The sequence below is a fragment of the Coregonus clupeaformis genome, chromosome 20, assembly GCF_020615455.1.
Source record: "Coregonus clupeaformis isolate EN_2021a chromosome 20, ASM2061545v1, whole genome shotgun sequence".
NCBI lineage: Eukaryota > Metazoa > Chordata > Actinopteri > Salmoniformes > Salmonidae > Coregonus > Coregonus clupeaformis.
The window spans coordinates 47,241,815-47,265,663 of NC_059211.1; the positions used below are offsets into that span (position 1 = coordinate 47,241,815).

The window sequence follows — 23,849 nt, forward strand, 5'->3', positions numbered from 1 at the left end:
TCCCCATCTCTCCAGTCTGCAGGGTGAAAATATTCTATGGCCTCCCATGCTTACCAGGCCTTCAGTGTGATTAAAGACCCATGATAGCTCATTGAAGAGCTCATCAGCACAAGTCTTTTACAAGTCAGGGGAGGTCTATTACATCAAATCCACTCCCGCATTGAATGTTCATGTGGTTGTGATGATAATGCAGATTATGTAACTCTGATGGAGATGTTGACAACGCAAAACAATCAAGGCAAGTACAGTACATTACATGAGTGGAAAACATTGACTCTTTTTGAATGAAGCTAACTGAGGAGATGTGAAGTGTGTTGCTATAAGTGACTCCTTGAAAATTGGGTAATTTATGTGCATTTTATTGAAGTTCACCAAGCTGAACATGAACCAAGGCACTCACTTATGTTATTATGATGACAGTATTCAATTGACAGACCAATATTGTCTTCTTAAAATCTGACTAATAGTTGAAACGGTGTTCTTGTAGATCATGTCATTGTTGACCACTCAGTAGAGGATGATTGCGATCTGAGGAGGTGGCATGTTACAGTAACATACAGTATAGACTACAAAATGGAATGGAATACAATTAGGATTTCAGACTAGACACAAAATGGAGGCAATAACATCAACTTCAAATGTTATACGGTACAAAAAGGTTTAAATATATTAAAAGTTCTATTTGCAACAGGTTTTTGAAAATGTTAACAAGACATGACAAGATAATGCAATAACCAGTTACCATACGTTAGAAATGAATGGGTAGTCTTAGCACTGTGAAAACGTGTACACACAACCTCAAATGCACGAAGGGAGTAACATATGCATTTAACTACTGAATTCTGGAACTAACATATCAGAGACAATGTCATAAGTCCCACTTTCAAAGATTGAGCCCTGAGCTAGTGGTCTAGGATTGTTGGATGAAAGAAGGAGGCTAAAGTACACCCCACTGGGCACAGATCATTTCTACATCTAGTGTTGATTTACATTTGGTTGAGTTGTCAACTAATTTGAAGTCAATGTGAAAACAAAACAAAAATGTCACCATGTCATTGGATTTAGGATCAAATGTAGGTGGAAAAATGACAAAATTCCCTTACGTTGATTACTTTTTGCAAATCCGATCAGTTTTCCACATTGATTCAACGTCATCACTTTTAATTATTTTGTTGAAATGATGTGGAAACAATGTTGTTTCAACTAGTTTTTGCCCAGTGAGACTTCTGCAGAGCTCACACATTCATTTCAGAAACCCAGAAGACCCAATAGCCAGATGTCGTCAGTTTCTGTTTTTGTCTTAAACAGACATCCATAGGTATGTTCAGTCCAACCGTTTTCGTCAACAGGGAATTCTGTCCCCTCTGAAGTACAGTCAAGTGCAAGAGTCCTTGTATTGTATCTTTAGAGTCCTCTCTCAAACGCTTTAGTTACTTGATCAGATGAACGTATTTGACAACCTAAATCAATGTTCAAATCTGTTCACTGTTTGTCAGGTTTCTTTCACCAGTTCTTTGCTTTAATAGCATATTGTAAGGTCACTCAAGGAAAAGCATTGTCTCCTGTAGAGTCATAGAAATGAAGGGATGAGTGGGGGGCAATATATAGACAATACTCGTACCCTTTAAAGGGGAGATATGTTTCAATTACATGCTTTCGCAGAAGCTGCTGGGGTCAGAATTACTCCTTGACACAGAAGAGCGTCATCAATATCATCCTTCAGCTTGATAACCAGTCATAATAATAATAGACATACTGTATTTACACAATATTAGCAGCTTTACTTCTGGACCTTACACTAAAAAAGGGAAGTGTGAATAACTTAAACGTCCTGTATTATGCCCCCACTGCGATCTCGACAAGCAAAATAGTGTATAAAACCCCAACAAATGTACATATATGGGAGAGGGGATGGATAGAATAATGACAATTTCATCAGTAATTATCTTGATAACAACAACACTAGTAGGAGGGACTGGGACTGTTGTTGGCTGGTTGCAAAGCAGAGCAAAGCCCAGTTGTCCAGCTATGAGGGCAGCATGGGGAGGAAGTGGGTGGAGGGGTGTCTCCTCCGAGCTTTGTGACCTCGCCGGGGTTTCCCCCTGCCGTTCAGAGACACAAACATCTGCCTGCCGCCGTGTTTCCAGCGCAGGGAGGCGTACGTGTTGTATCCGTTCTCCTCGATGCGCTCCTTGAACTTACAGTTAGGGTTGTACTTCATCTGCAGGTGAGAGAGAGAGAAAGCGAGAGAGAGACAGAGACAGAGACAGAGACAGAGACAGAGACAGAGACAGAGACAGAGAGAAGGGAGAGAGGGGAGAGAGGCAGAGAGGGAGAGAGGGAGAGGCAGGTGTTTATTAGGACCAGAGGGAGTAACTAACAGCAGCAGCATGGACACACCTCTGAGCTAGGGACAAAGGTCTATGCATGTTATTGCACTCAAATGTTCCATATGTTGCTGTGTTGTTATGGAGTTATTTGTTGTGTGTTCAAAGTGAATGGCCATTCACGGTGAATGGCAAACAATTATATAATTAGGTGATTGTTATTGTTGGATCATGGTCAAGAAGATAGTCGGATGTTACTGAAAGTAGAAGAAAAAAAAACAACAACATGAAAAAGCATAACAAACAATCAGATACATGGCTATCAAAAAATAGTACATAGCAGATGAGTGCTTTTTCATGCTGGTTGTTTCTTCCTTTATCCACTTCTGAGGCTAAAAACAGAAGCAGTGATTTGTGTCAATATACATGCACAGCCTAGCCAACAAAGCCCTCTCCACTTTGCCATGGGTGGTTGAGCTTCTTATCTGTAAGTAGGTATGACCTAAAAGATGTGACCGTGACAACGGATTCTAGAGCAATCCCCTCTACAGGCCTCTATCAGTCCGAGATCACAGGGCCCTTATGGAGATAGCATCAGCCTAGCGTGATTCTTCTGCTTAATGGTCATTAAGGGAGGATTCAGTAGGAGGTGAATGGAGAGGCTTTGGTAGGCTGATTGAGTTCATCTATATCCTGTTTACGCTGGTGGCAGGGTGAAATAACTGTCTGCAACTCGTCTCATCACAGCTTCTGAGGAATTGTGTATGACGAATTGCCAGCTCCAGATTTCTCTCTCTCTCTCTGAGCTGTAAAACACTTAGGGCTCTATTCAAACTGTATCGCTGAAGCCTTACAGATTGCACGATAGAAATGTAAAGGAAATGTCAGTTTGATCTGACATATGCAGTGTTTACGGGGAAAGCAGTCTCCGCTGACGCGGTAACATTGCCTTTAAATTTAAATCACGCTGTAACGAAGAACTTCCGCGATACAGATTTTATAGAGCCCTTAGACATAGGCAGCCTCATTACATGAATGAGAGAGAGAGAGAAAGAGAGTGAAAGAGAGGGAGGGAAAGAAAGAGAGAGCTGGCTGTGTGTATAACACAACCACTGGCAGACGGCACTCTAGACCTTCACATCTGCCTCTTTTGTTATCTCAGTTCAGCCTCCTTTTCTTGGCCATCTATTTTGACAGTGGAACAATCCTCTCCAAGTCACGCAGGCGAGCATCACCTGTAGCTATCATCAGGCTTGGCCCAGGTGCATAGCCGTGATTGATACCGCAACTCTGGCCTGCTATTGATTTTCCTATTGGATACCTCGAAGACTCACTTGAATAGAATGATCTGTGTTTAAAGAAACCATCGGGGTCCCCTAGCTAGAACCTGGCCCCCCAGGGTGTCTTGTGAAACAATGTTGCAAGGTGTACCTACCGATCCAAAGAGTGTGCCTTTTTTGGACATGGCTAAGTACAGCCCGGTGCTGACAGATTTGATGGCGACGACTCCCACACTGACAGATCGGATTTCCATTAGGCCTGAAAAAGAAGGAATAGGAGTCTCTGTTAGAACATTGGAGTTTCCCCATCAAAACCATTCATTACCGATTAGGAAACCAGACGGCCATATGCTCTGGGGAGAGTTTTTTCCCAAGACAAGAGACAACAATATGCACAATGGCCCATTTAAACGATTCCCTTTGTGAAAAGACATCAACAACGCAGTTCCTCAACAATCAGCTCACTGAGAACTACTAGACTGCATTTGAAAATAGGCTGTGTATGTCATACAGAAATACAGTGAAATGATTAAAATCAGCCATTTCAAACACATATCAAAAACAATATTCAAGAGGAAAATATCAATTTACTCGTAAGACAACATTGTTTTTAAGTTTTAAAAAAAGATTTGCCATTCGAAAACATTTTCCCGAGCTCACTGGTGTGCATCCGTCCATGGCCTGGTGTATCTACACTGAGGGTACAAAACATTAGGAACACCTTCCTAATATTGAGTTGTGCCCCCTTTTGCCCTCAGAAGATTAGTCGTGGCATGGACTCTACAAGGTGTCGAAAGCGTTCCACAGGGATGCTGGCCCATGTTGACTCCGATGCTTCCCACAGTTGTGTCAAGTTGGCTGGATGTCCTTTGGGTGGTGGACCATTCTTGATTCAGACGGGTAACTGTTGAGCGTGAAAAACCCAGCAGCTTTGCAGTTCTCGACACACTCAAACCGGTTTGCCTACTACCATATCTCGTTCAAAGGCACTTAAATAATTTGTCTTGCCCATTCACCCTCTGAATGGCACACATACACAATCCATGTATACATTGTCTCAAGGCTTAAAAATCCTTCTTTAAACTGTCTCCTCCCTTTCATCTACACTGATTGAAGTGGATTTTAAAAGTGACATCAATAAGGGGCCATAGCTTTCACTTGGATTCACCTGGTCAGTCTATGTCATGGAAAGAGCAGGTGTTCCTAATGTTTTGTACACTCAGTATACACCATCTCATTAGACTGACTGCAGCATACAGCACAAAGGGCATTATGGGCTGGGTCCCAGCCTGCACAGGGAAGGAGTGCCATCATCCCAGACCTGACACTCCACCCAGATGATGCCCGCTGTTGTTTACCAGGGAGACACAAAGCAGCGTCTGATGGCCACTTACACCAACCTCTTACCCACTTCTACCATGAAAGACCTGGCAGTGCTGCGGGCTAATTGTTTCCTCTGGGCACTGATTGCAAACAAGTCCCATGTAGCTTGGTCTTGATCTTGTTTTAGTCTACACAAAAAGCCCTTAGCCATTGTCATGACGATAGACTAAAATGTTTTGGAGATGACCTGAGGGTTTTACTGCGGGGGCCTGAATAGGACCTAATTGCTGGATATGCATTTCCCTTGGATAACTCCTCCTGGCTTTATTTGCACAGTCTCACCTTCAAAGGCACCCTGATGTGGCCTGCTATCTGATCTGAGCACACATCCCTCCCAACAGACACCACCAGCCATGGATACCCGGTTTGGAGGAGAAAAACATAGAGAAACATGATGGGTTTTTTCTCCTCCTATGGGCACCTCTGGATGTTGCTGAAAAAGGAAACAAGGCTAATAAATGGACTGTTGCCTTTGGACAGGGCCTGTAAACACTGTAACACATCAAGGTGCTGAAGGAGATGTGGACCCCATGCCAGTAGGAAATGAAGCAGGAGCCGTAAACTCGCAAAGCGCCCAGACCAGAGGTGCAGCGTTGCTCATGCAGAACAACATGTGCTGAAGGGAGAAGCGGGTGAGTTTCCGAGCAGGGTTCCTGGTTAAACCCATCCAGCGATGAAAAATAAACGCCCTCACCAGGGTCCCGAGCAGGTGCTAGTCTCCCGCCTCTGCCATCTTTCCCCCATTTATTTATGTAAATCCAGACTTTGTTTGGAAAGAAATGAGGAAAAAGGTGTACTTGGCAGCAACGGTTGACTTAATATGTTTGGGGATTAAATAATCAGTCTCAAATCAGAATTCAAACTGATGTACTGTATGTTCTAGTTCCACCAGCCTGTATCTAGATAGCTCATACAAAGGTATTGTATGATAATAGCAGAGAGGGGCAATGATCTTAGGGGGAAATCCTCATCGTCCCACTTAAAGGGATAGTTAAACCAAATTACAAAGTTACACATTTATTTCCTTACCCTGTAAGCAGTCTATGGACAAGGTGTGACAGCAATTCATGCTTTGGTTTAGTTTCCCTGGCACTGTTTTCACATGCTTATGTTTTAGCATTTGTGGCACAAAGCCCATTCAAGTCGTGGGACCAATATTAGCATTTTTCGGGCATCATGTCCAAATCATCCAGAAGTAGAGTATCTATAATGGCGAACGTGCATAAAGATGGCAGAATTCAGATATGACGTCATTGTTTTAGCACTATTCACTGACTGTTTTTACTACAGCGCGCGACATGGTTTAACGTGCCAATAATTCAGCACAATCTACAGTACTTTTTCAGTTTTTCAAATTGCCAGCGTCTTGAAGCTAAAGTTGGGATCATGTATACTCTGCTAATGACCATACTAAAAAATAAGTGACGGAGAACAATGAACAATATGGCGACCTTAGCAAAATGAGGAATTTGTGGTAAGTGCCATTTTTATGCACCTCCGGGCATCTATTTTCGGCTGGCGTTAAAGCGGCTCTAGTGTCAAACGCAGGTTAGTTTGCAATTTCGTCATGTAAAAACTACAGCACTGGCATTTTTTAGCCCTAGCGCCAGGTTCAGCAATTTATCAATTTTATATCAGCTCGCTTGCGCTCAGATGGGCGGGATTGGAATATTTGAGGCGTGTCCTTAAAAACATGATCAAAAGTGCTAATTTCAGGTAGCGCTGATACGGATATTTACATTTTAGTCATTTAGCAGACGCTCTTATCCAGAGCGACTAACAGTTAGTGAATACATATATATTTTTTTTTATACTGGCCCCCCGTGGGAATCGAACCCACAACCCTGGCGTTGCAAACACCATGCTCTATCAAATGAGCTACATCCCTTCCCGGCCATTCCCTCCCCTACCCTGGACAAATTGTGCGCCGCCCATGAGTCTCCAGGTCGCGGCCAGACAGAGCCTGGATTCAAACCAGGATCTCTAGTGGCACAGTTAGCACTGCGATGCAGTGCCTTAGACCACTGCGCCACTCAGGAGACCCAACCAAAAGCTGGTTTTAGTGGTAACGCGGTTGGTTATGGCATGAATTTTGACAGCGGAAACACAGCCTATCCATCCATGATGCACACTGCCCATATGCGCATGGAACAAGAGTAGCCTAATGTGGTTTTGGTGCCTGTATACTTTGTATTTAGAAATAAATGTTTTTTTCCCCATTTTGTTTTATTTGATTAAAAACCAAGCATAGCCTCAATGAAGGCTTTTTAAAAATCTGCCCAATGCAATCGCGAAGTACTCAAGACTGTCGATAAAGGGTTTGGCTAATGAGACTGCTTGGAAATAAATCTTAGCCACCAAAGCTTTATTAAAATATAAAGTTTGAGAGGAGTAGGTGAACATTTTAGTAATTTAGCAGACGCTCTTACCCAGAGCGACTTACAGTTAGTGAGTGCATACATTTTTCATACTGGCCCCCCGTGGGAAACGAACCCACAACCCTGGCATTGCAAGCGCCATGCTCTACCAACTGAGCTACAGGGGACAATCTTGGTTTCATCAGACCAGAGAATCTTGTTTCTCATGGTCTGAGAGTCTTTAGGTGCCTTTTGCCAAACTTCAAGCGGGCTGTCATGTGCCTTTTACTGAGGAGTGGCTTCCATCTGGCCACTCTACCATAAATGCCTGATTGGTGGAGCGCTGCAGAGATGGTTGTCCTTCTGGAAGGTTCTCCCACCTCCACAGAGGAACTCTAGAGCTCCATCAGAGTGACCATCGGGTTCTTGGTCACCTCCCTGACCAAGGCCCTTTTCCCTCGATTGCTCAGTTTGGCCGGGTGGCCAGCTCTAGGAAGAGTCTTGGTGGTTCCAAACTTCTTCCATTTAAGAATGATGGAGGCCACTGAGTTCTTGGGGACCTTCAATGCTGCAGAAATGTTTTGGTACCCTTCCCCAGATCTGTGCCTCGACACAATCCTGTCTCGGTGCTCTACGGACAATTCCTTCAAGCTCATGGCTTGGTTTTTTCTCTGACATGCACTGTCAACTGTGGGGACCTTATATAGACAGGTGTGTGCCTTTCCAAATCATGTCCAATTAATTGAATTTACCACAGGTGGACTCCAATCAAGTTGTAGAAACATCTCATGGATGATCAATGGAAACAGGATGCATCTGAGCTCAATTTTGAGTCTCATAACAAAGGGTGTGAATACTTATGTAAATAAGTTTTTTCTGTTTTTTATTATGTATACATTTGCAAAAATTGATAAAAACCTGTTTTCGCTTTGTCATTATGGTGTATTGTGTGTAGATTGCTGACATTTTTATTTATTTTATCCATTTTAGAATAAGGCTGTAACTTAACAAAATGTGGAAAAAGTAAATGGGTCTGAATACTGTCGGAAGGCACTGTCTGCCCACGGGGAGAAATGATGGTGCCTGTAAGTGTGACATAGCCTATTTAAAACAAGTTGTTGTTTCATTTTGTTTAGAATTTGATTAGAATTATTCATTCTCTTTTTAGGCCTTATCAATAATTAATGTAATCTTTCTTATTGACAATGTTTGGCATGTCCATGCTCAGCTATAATGCAATTTATAGTAGGCCTAGCTTCTATATCAGCGTGAATGCTATTGAAGCCATGCAATTACGTAGAACAACGTGGACTGTAAATGGGTTCAAGTTAACTTATTTAGCAAAGATAAGTCTATATTTTGTTATTTCATTCCTGTAAGCCATTTAACAAACTATAACGGACTAACATTGGAATTGGAGTTGATTCCAAGGCAATACATAAAAGACCATAAATACACAACTTGAAGCAACCACATATTTCGCCATGGAGCACGTTCTGATTGGCCAGTGAGGGGCCAAGCCTCGACACACCCACAACTTGTTTATTCATCAAAACCCAGCTCTTTTGCACCAAAGCCAGCAAGTGCGCCGATAATTGTGATAGTGAAAATAGCACAAATATTTTTGACACACCCCTGAACCTATAGTGCTACCACCTGCGCTTAGATTTACCATTGCCAGGTTTGTTGAATTGCTAATGATTGTGAAGCTCAACAAAGTCACTTACAGTGCCATCAGAAAGTATTCATACCCCTTGACTTATTCCACATTTTGTTGTGTTACAGCCTGAATTCACCCATCTCCACACAATACCCCATAATGACAAAGTGAAAACATGTTTTTAGAAATTTGTAGAAATTTATTGAAAATGAAATACAGAAATATTTCATTTACATAAGTATTCAAATCAAATCAAATTGTATTTGCCACATGCGCCGAATACAACAGGTGTAAATATTACCGTGAAATGCTTACTTACAGCCCTTAACCAACAATGCATTTATTTTTTTATAAAAAAGTACAGTAAAACAACAACAACAAAAAAGTGTTGAGAAAAATTAGCAGAAGTAAAATAAAATAACAGTAGGGAGGCTATATATACAGGGGGGTACCGGTGCAGAGTCAATGTGCGGGGGCACCAGCTAGTTGAGGTAGTTGAGGTAATATGTACATGTGGGTAGAGTTAAAGTGACTATGCATAAATCATTAACAGAGTAGCAGCAGCGTAAAAAGATGGGGTGGGGGTGGGGGGGGGCAGTGCAAATAGTCCGGGTAGCCATGATTAGCTGTTCAGGAGTCTTATGGCTTGGGGGTAGAAGCTGTTGAGAAGCCTTTTGGACCTAGAATTGGCACTCCGGTACCGCTTGCCGTGCGGTAGCAGAGAGAACAGTCTATGACTAGGGTGCCTGGAGTCTTTGACAATTTTGAGGACCTTCCTCTGACACCGCCTGGTATAGAGGTCCTGGATGGCAGGAAGCTTGGCCCCAGTGATGTACTGGGCTGTCAGCTTCCTGCCTCCTGTTTGTCTCCGGGCCTCTAGAGGTCATCTGTGTTCCCCTCTGCCTTAGTTCTTCCTCGTGTGTCCTAATTAGCTTGATCCAGGTCACCTGTGCCTTGTTTCCCCTTGTGTATTTTAGCTGTGTGTTTTCCCCTTGTTTCTCACTTGGTTATTGAGTCCTGGCTATGTGTCTCCTGCTTTGTTCCACCGTGTCTTTCCAAGTAAGGTTTTCTAAGTTATCTTTAGTTTGTTTTTCTCCCCTCGTGGAGTTATTTTGTTTTGCCTCCTGTTTTGTTAACATACCTCTTTCTGAGAAGAACTTTTGTTGGACTATTTGTGAATGGCGAAGAACCTTTGTTTTTGCATTAAATCTACTGGCCTGGAGTATTGCCTTGGGTGTTTCATTTGGGTCCTACTACACCTCCTCTGTGGCTAAGGGGTATTACCCCCAGCTCTCCACATCTGAGACCGGAGTTCTAGCACGGCATTGTGACAGAATAACCAAGTCAATCATGGACCCAGAAACACTCAGTTCCCAGGACCTGTTGGCGGTGATCACTCGACATGAGGCTTCTTTCCAGCGCCATGAAGCCGTTCTCAGCCGACAAGAGGAGCTGATGGCTAGACATTCTCAACTCCTGGCCGAAATGATGAGTTCCCTTCACCAGCTCTTTGAACGCCTCCTTGGTCCTCTCCCTTCCCCCAGGTCACCTCCCAGTGACGACAGGCCTTCTCGGTTGGCGGAGCCCCGACTACCACCTCCCAAGCCCTTTTCTGGGGATCCAAGCTCTTGCCAGGGTTTCCTCACCCAATGCTCCCTCACCTTCGAGCTCCAATCCTCAAGTTTTCCCACAGACCGTTCCAAGATTGCCTACATCATTACCCTTCTTTCAGACAAGGCGCTCGCCTGGGCCTCTGCGGTGTGGCAGTCCCAGGAGGCCTGTTGTGATTCCCACGCTGCATTTGTAGAAGAGTTCAAGCGGGTGTTCAATCATCCTGTCAGTGGGCGGGGAGGCTTCCAAGCGCCTACTGTCTCTCCGTCAGGGCTCCCGAAGCACGGCAGATTTCGCCATTGATTTTCGGACCATAGCAGCAAGGAGCGGATGGAATGATGAAGCGCTGAGGGTCTGCTTTCAGGGAGGGTTATCTGAGCCCCTTCAAGATGAGTTAGCCACCCGAGAACCAGCTGGAGATCTCGAGTCCCTCATAGCCTTGGCCATCCGCCTGGACAATCGTCTAAGAGAGCGGAGAACGGCTCGCCGCCAGGTGTCTCAGTCCCAAGTTCCTCGGAGCAGCTCTGTTTCTCCTGTTTGGACTCCGTCATTCAGAGCTTCCCGGCTCCTGAACTGCTCCAGGATTCCCCGGAGAGCATGCAGTTAGGCCGTTCCAGGCTTTCTCCCAATGAAAGGGAACGTCGCATGAGGGAGCGTCGGTGCCTCTACTGCGGGGTTGCCGGCCACTTCGATCCACTTGCCCCGAGCTTTCGGGAAACGCCAGTCCCCGCCCAGCTACAGGAGGGCTGTGATGGGGAGAATTAGAGCTCCTCCTACTAACGCTGTCCTGGCTATTCCAGCCACTCTGTCCTGGGAGGGCCACCAGCATCGGGTCCAGGCTATGATCGATTCCGGTGCCGCAGGTGATTTCCTGGATGTAACCTTGGCTAAGGAACTTAAGATCCCTACCCAACTACTTCCTCATCCCCAGGCAGTTACAGCCTTAGATGGCAGACCTCTGGAACCAGGAAAGGTTACAGAGGCGACTCAGTCCCTACGACTTACCATCTCTCAACACCAGCAGGAGGAAACCTTCTATCTCATTGACTCTCCCGAGTATCCTAATATCCTGGGTCACCCTTGGCTATGCAGACATAATCCCCAGATCGACTGGCCTACTGGCACCATTCTAAGCTGGGGTCCCACTTGCCAACTCACCTGCATGCTTCAGAGTCCCTCAGCCCCTAGTACCCAGTTTCAAGAGTCTGTTGACGTCTCCCTAGTCCCCAGTGTTTACCATCGGTTCAAGGCTGTGTTCAGCAAGGCCCGGGCTACTTCCTTACCGCCTCATCGCACGTATGACTGTGCCATTGATCTACTCCTGGGTGCTGCCCTCCTAGAGGTCGGATCTTTTCCTTGTCCTCCCCGAGCACGCAGCTATGGACACCTACATTAAGGAGTCCTTGGCAGCCGGCCTCATCCATGCCTCTACTTCCCCGGCTGGGGCGGGCTTCTTTTTGTTGAAAAGAAGGACGGGGGTCTTAGGCCTTGTATTGATTACCGGGGACTCAACAAGATCACGGTTCGGAATCGATATCCTCTTCCTCTCATGGCCACTGCTTTTGAGCTGCTTCAAGGGGCTTCCATTTTTTCTAAACTGGATCTCCGCAATGCTTACCATCTCGTGCGGATCCGGCAAGGTGACGAATGGAAGACGGCGTTTCAACACGCCCACGGGGCACTATGAATATCGGGTGATGCCGTTCGGGCTCACCAATGCCCCCGCAGTATTCCAAGCCCTGATTAATGATGTTCTCCGGGATATGCTTAATCTGTTCGTCTTCGTGTACCTGGACGATATCCTCATCTTCTCGAGGTCACTGAAGGAGCATGAGGGGCATGTTAGCCGGGTTCTCCAGAGGCTCCTTGACAATCACCTCTATGTTAAACCTGAGAAGTGTGAATTTCATGTTTCTCAGACTCAGTTTCTCGGGTTTATTGTCACTCCCGGGCACCTAGAGATGGATCCCAAGAAGGTCGAAGCGGTCCGCAGCTGGCCCACACCTGCCACGGTCAAGGAGGTTCAACGGTTCATTGGCTTTTCTAACTTCTATCGGAAGTTCATCAAGAATTTCAGCTCAGTGGTAGCCCCCTTGACGACGCTTACCAAGGGAGGAGGGACCAAGGTTCACTGGGGTCCGGAAGCAGCAGGGGCCTTCGAGGATCTCAAGCGCCGCTTCACGTCTGCTCCGATTCTGGTGACTCCTGACCCCGAAAGACCTTTCGTGGTGGAGGTGGACGCCTCAGAGGTGGGGGTGGGAGCCGTCCTGTCACAGAGGGGTGAGGATGGGAGATTACACCCTTGTGCCTTCATGTCTCGCCGCCTGTCTGAGGCCGAGCGCAACTACCACGTGGGGGATCTAGAGTTGCTTGCAGTAAAACTGGCCTTGGAAGAGTGGCGCCATTGGCTTGAGGGGGCTCAGCACCCGTTCCAGGTTCTCACAGACCACAAGAACCTGGAATATCTCCAACAGGCTAAGCGGATGAACCCTCGGCAAGCACGATGGTCCCTTTTCTTTAATCGATTCCAGTTCCTCCTGTCTTACTGACCTGGCACCAAGAACGTCAAGCCGGATGCCCTGTCTCGAGCCTATTCTCCCGAGGTACAAGAGAAGCCCTTGGCATCGATTATTCCAAGGTCTAGGATCGTTGCACCTCTTCAGTGGGAACTAGAAAGAGGGGTACGAGAAGCCCTTGTCCATGAGCCCGATCCAGGCGGTGGTCCTGCCGGTCGCCTGTACGTTCCTCTCTCTGTTCGGGCCGCGTCTTGCAGTGGGGTCATGAGTCGCCCTTGACATGCCATCCAGGCAGTGCTCGCACACTGGAATTCCTCCGACGGCGGTTTTGGTGGCCGTCCATCAAGAAGGACGTGCAGGTCTATGTTGAGGCCTGCCCGGTGTGCAACCAGGGAAAGTCGACGCGCCAGCGACCCCAGGGACTGCTCCATCCCTTACCTATTCCTCGAAGGCCATGGTCACACCTTTCTCTGGACTTTGTTACGGGACTTCCTCCATCCCAGGGCAACACCGTCATCCTAGTGATCGTTGACCGGTTCTCTAAGGCTGCCCGGTTTATTCCCTGCCCAAGCTGCCCTCGGCTAAGGGAGACTGCTGAGCTCCTCATGAACCATGTCTTCCGGATATTTGGCATTCCCCTGGACGTGGTCTCTGACCGAGGTCCCCAATTCTCGTCCCGGTTTTGGGGGGGCCTTCTGCAGGCTTATTGGGGCCACAGCCAGCCTATCGTCAGGGTTCCATCCAGAGTCTAATGGCCAAACGGAACGGATTAATCAGGATCTGGAGACCACCCTGCGGTGTATGGCGGCCAGTAATCCCACGTCTTGGGCCACCTATATCATTTGGGCTGAATATGCCCACAACACCCTCCAGTCTTCAGCCACCGGATTGTCCCCCTTCGAATGCCAGTTCGGTTACAACCCTCCATTATTTCCAGAGGAAGAGGCGCAAGTTGGTGTTCCCTCGGCCCAGCGCTTTGTCCAACGCTGTAGGCGGACCTGGAAGAAGGCCAGGTGTATCCTCCTTCGGACCACCCAGAGATACCAAAGTCAGGCTAATCGACACCGCCGGACGGCCCTAGTTTCCGAGCTGGTCAGAGAGTTTGGTTGGCCACTAAGAACCTGCCCCTCCGGGTCGAATCCAAGAAGCTTTCCCAGAGATACATCGGCCCTTTCCGCATTGCTAGAAAGGTTAACCCTGTTTCGTATCGTTTGGTTCTGCCTCGCTCCCTTAGAGTTAACCCCACTTTCCATGTTTCACTCCTTAAACCTGTCTTGTCTTCTCCTTTTGCCCCCCCACGCAGACCCCGCCACCTCCCAGGATCATTGACGGCCAGCCAGCCTACACAGTCCGCCGGATACTGGACTCCCGGAGGGTCCAGAACTCTCTGCAGTATCTGGTGGACTGGGAGGGCTACGGGCCAGAGGAGCACTCCTGGGTTCCAGCCAGGGACATCCTGGACCCAGGTTTGATCCGAGATTTTCGCACCCTGGGGCCGGGGTGTTCTGGAAGGAACGTCAGGAGTCGTTCCTAGAGGAGGGGGTCCTGTCAGCTTCCTGCCTCCTGTTTGTCTCCGGGCCTCTAGAGGTCATCTGTGTTCCCCCTCTGCCTTAGTTCTTCCTCGTGTGTCCTAATTAGCTTGATCCAGGTCACCTGTGCCTTGTTTCCCCTTGTGTATTTTAGCTGTGTGTTTTCCCCTTGTTTCTCACTTGGTTATTGAGTCCTGGCTATGTGTCTCCTGCTTTGTTCCACCGTGTCTTTCCAAGTAAGGTTTTCTAAGTTATCTTTAGTTTGTTTTTCTCCCCTCGTGGAGTTATTTTGTTTTGCCTCCTGTTTTGTTAACATACCTCTTTCTGAGAAGAACTTTTGTTGGACTATTTGTGAATGGCGAAGAACCTTTGTTTTTGCATTAAATCTACTGGCCTGGAGTATTGCCTTGGGTGTTTCATTTGGGTCCTACTACACCTCCTCTGTGGCTAAGGGGTATTACCCCCAGCTCTCCACATCTGAGACCGGAGTTCTAGCACGGCATTGTGACATGGGCCGTACGCACTACCCTCTGTAGTGCCTTGCGGTCGGAGGCCGAGCAGTTGCCATACCAGGCGGTGATGCAACCAGTCAGGATGCTCTCGATGGTGCAGCTGTATAACCTTTTGAGGATCTGAGGACCCATGCCAAATCTTTTCAGTCTCCTGAGGGGGAATAGGCTTTGCGTGCCCTCTTCACGACTGTCTTGGTGTGTTTGGACCATGATAGTTTGTTGGTGATGTGGACACCAAGGAACTTGAAGCTCTCAACCTGTTCCACTACAGCCCCGTCGATGAGAATGGGGGCGTGCTTAGTCCTCTTTTTTTTCCTGTAGTCCACAATCATCTCCTTTGTCTTGGTCACGTTGAGGGAGAGGTTGTTATCCTGGCACCACACGGCCAGGTCTCTGACCTCCTCCCTATAGGCTGTCTCATCGTTGTCGGTGATCAGGCCTACCACTGTTGTGTCGTCTGCAAACTTAATGATGGTGTTGGAGTCATGCCTGGCAATGCAGTCATGGGTGAACAGGGAGTACAGGAGGGGACTGAGCACGCACCCCTGAGGGCCCCCCCGTGTTGAGGATCAACGTGGCAGATGTGTTGTTACCTACCCTTCACACCCCTGAGTCAAGTTAGAATCACCTTTGGCAGCGATTACAGCTGTGAGTCTTTCTGGGTAAGTCTCTAAGAGCTTTGTACACCTGGATTGTACAATATTTTCCCATTATTCTTAAACAAATTATTCAAGCTCTGTCAAATTGGTTGTTGATCATTGCTAAGTCTTGCCATAGATTTCCAAGTAGTCTAAACTGTAACTTTGCCACTCAGGAACATTCACTGTCTTCTTGGTAAGCAACTCCACTGTAGATTTGGCCTTGTGTTTTAGGTTATTGTCCTGCTGAAAGGTGAACCCATCTCCCAGTGTCTGGTGGAAAGCAGGTTGAACAAGGTTTTCCTCTAGGATTTTACCTGTGCTTAGCTCCATTTCACTTCTTTTTTAGCCTGAAAGACTCCCCAGTCCTTAACGATTACAAGCATACCCATAACATGATGCAGCCAGCACTATGCTTGAAAATATGGACAGTGGTACTCAGTAATGTGTTGTATCGGATTTTCCCCAAACATAACACTTTGTATTTAGGACAAAAAGTTAATTGCTTTGCCACATTTCTTGCAGTATTACTTTAGTGCGTTGTTGCAAACAGGATGCATGTTTTGGAACATTTTTATTATGTACAGGCTTCTTTCTTTTCACTCTGTCAATTAGGTTAGTATCGTGGAGTAACTAAAATGTTGTTGATCCATCCTCAGTTTTCTCCTATCACATCCATTAAACTCTGTAACTGTTTTAAAGTCAGAATTGGTCTCATGGTGAAATCCCTGAGCGGTTTCCTTCCTTTCCGGCAACTGAATTTGTAGTGACTGGGTGTATTGATACACCATCCAAAGTGTAATTAATAACTTCACCATGGTCAAAGGGATATTCAATGTCTGTTTTATTCCCCAACTACCAATAGGTGCCATTCTTTGCGAGAAGAATTCCACTTTGACATTATGGGGTATTGTGTGTAGGCAAGTGACAAAAAAATCTAAATTGAATAAATGTTACAATCAGGCTGTAACAAAACAAAATGTGTCAAAGTCAAGCGTTGTGAATACTTTCTGAAGGCACTGTATAGATGATTTGAACATGATGCGCTAAAAATGCTAATATCGGTTCCATGACATTAATGGAATTTGTGCCACAAATGCTAAAACGTTACCATGTGGAAACAGTGCTAGGGAAACTAAACCAAAGCATGGATTGCTGTCATACCTTATCAATAGACTGCTTAAAGGGCAAGGAAACCAATATGTAATTTTGTAATTTGGATGAACTATCTCTTTAAGTGATATTGTGAAACCAACCCCTCACTAAATAAGATAGCCAAAGACAGTGTCAGCGTCTCCTTCCTTCCTGTCTTTCCTGTCAGCATGGAGCGGTACACAGACTCCCAGCTGCTAACACCAGTATCCATGCTTACCAGGTTAAGTCATTCACATCAGACACACACAGAGAGAGGCAGAGAGGTTAAATAAATACAGGGCCTGTTGATTATTTCTTCTCTGATGTGTGTGTACATGGAGACCCATTCTTCACACAGCTGCAGTGGTGAGGCCAGCCCAGAGCCTTTAAGGGCACGTTAGCACTTTGATGGCAACGTCCCCTTTACGAGCTGTGTTTACAAACATTGGGCGTTTTGGTGGCAGGGAGCGTGCAAGCGACTCATAAGCAAATAGGCCCAGGCCGGCTGGTGATTGGAGCTCACCGTGGGTTTATGGGACTTGTCCAGTCCAATGAAAACCGCTGGTGCCTGAAAGTACTGCTGCCTCTAATTGCCATTATTTGCTGCTCTGAGCTCCAGGCACAGTAGGTGCTATCATGAGCCTCACTCTGATATGTAGACTACAGTATGTACTGAAGGCATGGAGTGGATGGGGTGGTTACAATGACTTTTTCCCTGAAGTATCAAATGCTGGCTCGTGGATATCTCACGTGTGAGAATAGTTTTGTACGGGCGATTGTTTTGATATCAGAGAGAGAAAGACTTCCATCGACACCCATGGTCAAATCGCTTTCATCATTCCCTTTCTACTCATTACCTGTTATTTCATCCATACATGGCAGTGAAGCTGCCAGCAGAACCAACTTCTAAGGACATAAAATGGGGATTTGACATTGTTTAGAGAAAGCGCTTGGTCTCTGGACACTTGACCAGACATCCATAAAGGCCTCTTAGATCCATATACTGTAACTCTTAGTCACCTTTGAAAAGTCAGGCCATTGTGTTGAAAGCTGGCGGCAGAGCTAGTATTAACCAACTTTTCTAACCTTACATGCTCAAATCTCAAGGTCACTAATACTGGGCCAGCTGCAACAACTACAGCTAAGATTTCAGATTTACTCAAATGTGTGACTTCAATTGACCTCATTTGTACTTATGAATCTAATGACCATGAGTACTCACATTACAGTAGACCCACAAGTAATGTGTGACAGTATGTTGTGTCATATTATGCAATGAGTGTTTCTGCTTTTTTCAATGCAATATTAACCCATTATTGCATGTTAACCAATTGTTGCATGTGGACATGCAATAAAGGAAGAAATTATGAAAGAAAAGGAAGCTATTTGTAATTATGCTGTTAATATTGATTAGAAAGGTACTTTTTGCTTCCTTCTTGCCCTTGGCAGAAGCTGCTAACCTTTGACATGTTTTGTCGAAGCTTTACAAGCAAATCCTACCCTATACAGGACTAGTCAAGTGTGGACTGACCATTTTTCTATCTTCTATGGGATTTTTAAAAAGCATAGAAGAAGCCTTTTGCCCAGTCTTCTTTTACTCTTTCTCTTTCCTTTCTTTCCCCCTTTTGTGGAAGTGAGCCCCTCGTCAGATCATTCAGCCTTTTCTGACCTTGAAAAAAAAATGCAGGAAGGAAAGCGAGAGACACTCTCACGGGGTTCCTTTTGTCAGACTCATGCTATGGGAGGAGGAGGGAGTGGGTACAGGGTGTAGGTGCTGGTAATAAGAAGGGGGGGTCATAAAACTATGTCGACTCCAACTTGCCCCTCCGTCCCCCAATAAGTCTTTGTTACTTACAGTACCTGAGAGGTGGAGGGGAGACAAGATCTTATTAATGACTAAGCTTTTTGTTGAACTTGGGTGGGGGGGCTTTCCCTCCCATCACAATTAAAAAGCAGGGGATAAGGAAGGAGCAGAGTCGAGTGAAAGACCTTCTTTTTGGGTCTTTAATTTCTTGGGTTGCCCCCTTCAGCAGCCCTCCATGGCCCGGTGCTCGACCAGGAGAGAGCCTGGGAATCTGGGCGCTCCCGCTGGGCGCTTGCTCTTGATTGACATACCTTTTCAATTATTTCACAGTTTGCTTGCCTTTTAAATGGAGAGGGCCCTGTTTTTTTTCTCTACCCTCCTTTTCAAAACACAAGCTTTTCATGTTGGGTCTTCGCTGCTGGGCCTAATGGCTGTGACCAGCACCTTTGATCTGAGCTGACCCCCTCAGAGGGCTGAGGGCTGGGGACTGGGTCCAAGCAAAGGCCTGTGTGTGTGTGTGTGTGTGTGTGTGTGTGTGTGTGTGTGTGTGTGTGTGTGTGTGTGTGTGTGTGTGTGTGTGTGTGTGTGTGTGTGTGTGTGTGCGTGTCTCTGCCTCTGCGAATGGTTAAGGAAGGAGGGGACATAGCCAGCATCACTCATTACTAATTTAAACACCTTGAAAGATTATCATGGGAACAGGAATTTAGTAGGTAGATCGAAATCATTTCAAATGATCCCCGGCAGTAAACTCTTTATGTAGAATTACTCTGGTATTAAGCATACATTATTAACTTTTATCTCAACTTAGGTCACACATTTTGAATAAATTCGCAGAATGTGAAAATCTGTAGATCTCTGCTACAGACATTATAGTTTTACATTATGAAAGACTGTTAACATCAAAAGGAGGATAAGGAAAATCATTAATATTAGCTTCAACTATAATTGTCTGTGACTTATCAGTCTTATGTGAGCCATATCAGTCTTATCAGTCTTGTGTGAGCCATATCAGTCTTATCAGTCTTATGTGAGCTATATGAGTCTTATCAGTCTTATGTGAGCCATATCAGTCTTATCAGTCTTATGTGAGCCATATCAGTTTTATCAGTCTTATGTGAGCCATATGAGTCTTATCAGTCTTATGTGAGCCATATCAGTCTTATCAGTCTTATGTGAGCCATATCAGTCTTATCAGTCTTATGTGAGCCATATCAGTCTTATCAGTCTTATGTGAGCCATATCAGTCTTATCAGTCTTATGTGAGCCATATCAGTCTTATCAGTCTTATGTGAGCCATATCAGTCTTATTAGTCTTATGTGAGCCATATCAGTCTTATCAGTCTTATGTGAGCCATATCAGTTTTATCAGTCTTATTTGAGCCATATGAGTCTTATCAGTCTTATGTGAGCCATATAAATCTTATCAGTCTTGTGAGCCATATCAGTCTTATCTGTCTTATATGAGCCATATCAGTCTTATGTGAGCCATATCAGTCTTATCAGTCATATGTGAGCCAAATGAGTCGTATCAGTCTTATGTGAGCCATATGAGTCTTATCAGTCTTATGTGAGCCATATCAGTCTTATGTGAGCCATATCAGTCTTATCATAGCCAAACCTTTTCTCATCACTTTTTATGAGTATCTAAGTAGCTTTTTAGACATATTGAGACCCCCTTCCTTTGTGTGTTGATCGAAAGGCAATGGGGTGAACAGAGACAGAGAAAGGGGGGCTTAACTTCACGCCACTGGCTTCTACCTTGTCGCTTGTCTGTGTTTGAAAGGCTGGTGAGGGGAGAGACTCCTCAGTCTGTCCTGCTCTGCCTCTCATAAAGGACTACTTTCACCTGCACCTTTTATGGATAGTCTCTTCTAGAACTACAATAATTGCAGAAACTCTGTTTACACACAACTTTCTCCTTGACCTGTAGATAAGATACTGTAGGGCAGAGCAGACGCAGTATTCGTTTGATGACCAACATTTGAAAGGGACGTCTCTTACCAAAATGCATTTATACTTGTGTGTCTAAATAAGATAAAGTCAAAGAATGAGTGAAGAAAAGAACACCCTCACAACCCTAACACAAGCAGCTGACCTGGCCATCAGTTAGTAGGCCATTCAATTACAAACATCCTCATCTAATTGGTTTCAGTCCCTGTCCAAGCTGACAACCTGATAGCATAATGCCGACCCACATCGCCATGCGGTTATGAGCAGCCTGAGGTTGTGGTGACAGATCAAGTCCAAGGCCAGAAGCATGTCACTGGCAGGTTCATCGCTCTCTCTCAACACAGCTCTGAGGGCATAGAGGCAACAAGGGTTAGCCCAACAGTGGGTCTCCAAGGTCTGTAGACAGGGATCTGTAATGTGAGATCCGCAAAATATTCACACAAAACAGAGTGGATCATAACCGTTTTTTAAGTATTGTACATTGTTGAATTTATTGGCTGGTCGAAATACCACAGAATAGACCCCCCATAATGTCAAGGCTTTTGTTTCATTCCATTCGTTCGATTCCAACTGAAAGAGTAGCTTGGCTTTTAAAATATGATTGGTAGACGTTCCCTATAGCATTGCATTGGTAACAGAGAAGTACATAACTATTTTATAAATTACATGTACAGTATAGTATGGAGAATGGCTATTGGATGGCTGTGGCAACAGTCTTGACAGTTTTACCACTAGATTGAGCAGGCCATTAGTTTCTAGCGATAGCTGGCTGATAGATGGTGAACGTCTTGTCAGGGACCTAGTGCATTTCGGCTATATTAGCAGAATTTACTGGAAGCTTGATAATTCTATCATGTGAAACTGCTTCATTGATAAATGTTTTTTAATGAGTGGCTGAATGAAACCTAATCTTCTGTTAACTTCCAGTCTGACAGTGTTGGGACGGAAAGGGAACCCGTACAGGAGACACAGTCGTCTGCTGGGAGGCTAGAAGGGAGACTGGCTGACCTTCACATAGGAGCTTGTAATTGAGTCAGGGTACATGAACTCACAGTCCACAAAGGGAAAAGACAGCGGAGATATATTATTATACAGCTTTAAATCTTACACTGTATATTAATACACGACACTTGGTACATTTCGTGAAGCCCGGTCGCATTTGTCGCAATGATACATGTCCACAATATAATGGTACACTGTGACTCTGACATCCTAAATTAAACATTAGCCGCTCAGCTTTCAAACAGCTTTGATCTCTGGGAAAACAGACAGGGGTAGATTTAGGCAGACTTTATATTGTGCCTGTGCCTGATTGGCCCTGTTACATCATGACATGAAAGCAAAGATAGACATTTTATGTTAGAGCAGGGAGGGAGCAGGCAGTAGGGCTTGTTTGGGTTAGGGTGCTGGATGGTGCTTGTGGCCACATGTCTTTCCCATTAACCCGTGTCTAAGGGGGAGGTCAGGGACAGACAGGAAGCAGCATTGATCAGGCTCAATCTCAGCGTCTGCTCGCTGAAAACAGAGGACAAAGGCCAGGCAGGGGAGAGGTACAGGGAAGGGAGAGAAATCCCAATAGAGCCCCATACCATGACCGACCGACCGAGCTGCTGGGTGGGTGATTGAGAATTACAGCTGGAAGAGAGAGCACCCCTGCTGAAATATCACCTTCTGAAACAAATTTAGAGGCATGAGAGAGAGGCCTTGATTAGCCAATTGGGGGAGAATTCTCTAAGTACTATTTCCAATCCTGGAGGGGTCAAACGGTTTGTTCATCAGAGAGCAGAGAGAGAGGATGGAATTGGATATCTGGCCCTGAAGATGTTCATGCAAAATCAATGCACCATAACCAATTCCAATACTAGAAGAAACTAAGAAACATACAAAAAAAGGACTTCATATTTCAACCTTCAGAGGTGAAACATGTTTTTGAGTATCGTCACTTCACATTCACTTCACATTCACATTGACTGGTTTATTCATGGACTTTGTCTTCAGGGATATTGGTTTGGATGTTAGAAGATGTTCCACATACAGTTTAATTTAAAGCCACACTCTATTCACACCGGCTTCAGGTCGAAAACGAGCCCCATTGTATAATGGGGGATTTGTGACCTTTGGTTTTTACGCTGGTGTTTTCTTTTTATAACTGCACGCTCCATAACTAATGTGGCTGTCAAAAGCTAATGCCAGTTATATGCTGATATACATATGGTGTGATGCCTTCACCTGTTTACAGGACTGACTGGTGCTGGACAGCAGTATAACATTTACAGTCTCTTTAACGGCCCTGTGAGTGCCACCCCAGAGCAGCGCTCCAGAGCTGTGGCTCCATATGGCAGCTGTGGAGCTCACGGCTCAGCGTCAGGGCAGGGTCCTGTGTCTCCGGACATGCCTCATACCTATTAAATCTCACAAGGCAAAGATGATTTATTCATCCCACCCAAACGGCTATGAGACACGTCTCCTCGGAGCAGAGCTGAGTGGCTCCCTCAAGCAGACACACACACACACACACAGTGTGTATTTTACAGTATACTGTATACATACAATAAAGTTTTAATCGCTGACTGCTTTTCTTAGTAAATAGATAAACAAATATACATGTATTCCTTTATAACCTTTCATTTCCAGACCCAGACATACTTGAGACCCAGACTTACATGAGATGAAAGAAAGCTGCATAATCAGGGAAAAGAAAAAGCCCACACCAACTTGGTGAAATCTCAGTCTCCGCAATAACATTGCCTGAACATCTCTCAGGTCTACAAGATGTTGGAGACATTCAATTCAGCAAAAGTAGCCAAAGTGAAACGTTTCCAGCCTTTTGGCCTGTGCTTTTTGGTTCTACTCTCTCTTCAAATGAGGTAAGACTGTCTGGGACTCTTGGCTTCCAGTGGTTCTAACAAGTAATAAAGATACTCATGGCTAATTTAGCTCTGTCATTTCTGGCCGGTTGTCATCATTCCTCAAAGTAATGGATGTTGTTTTTATAAAACGGTTTCAGCAGGATAAAACAATACAGTTGGAAGTGTGCACAGTCTGGTACATGTGCTACAACACACATGCTAAAACCCCCTGTCTGTCTGAGGACTTACATGTGTCCTGCACAGTGTCTCTATACAATGTGAGTATCTATACAATACCC

The 23,849-nt window shown here is 45.4% G+C and overlaps 1 protein-coding gene across 1 annotated transcript in view; it reads right to left on the reverse strand.

Annotated features, from left to right (window-relative positions):
- Nucleotides 1-357: 357 nt before the first annotated feature.
- The window catches only part of LOC121532718 (fibroblast growth factor 10-like), a 55,103-nt gene continuing 31,611 nt past the window's right edge, over nt 358-23,849 (reverse strand). The window contains exons 2-3 of the mRNA XM_041838502.2: nt 3,763-3,866; nt 358-2,221 (exon numbers count right to left, since the gene is read on the reverse strand). Of these exons, the coding sequence (XP_041694436.1) occupies nt 2,027-2,221; nt 3,763-3,866 (299 nt within the window). The 3' untranslated portion in view covers nt 358-2,026. The remainder of the gene's footprint in view (nt 2,222-3,762; nt 3,867-23,849) is intronic.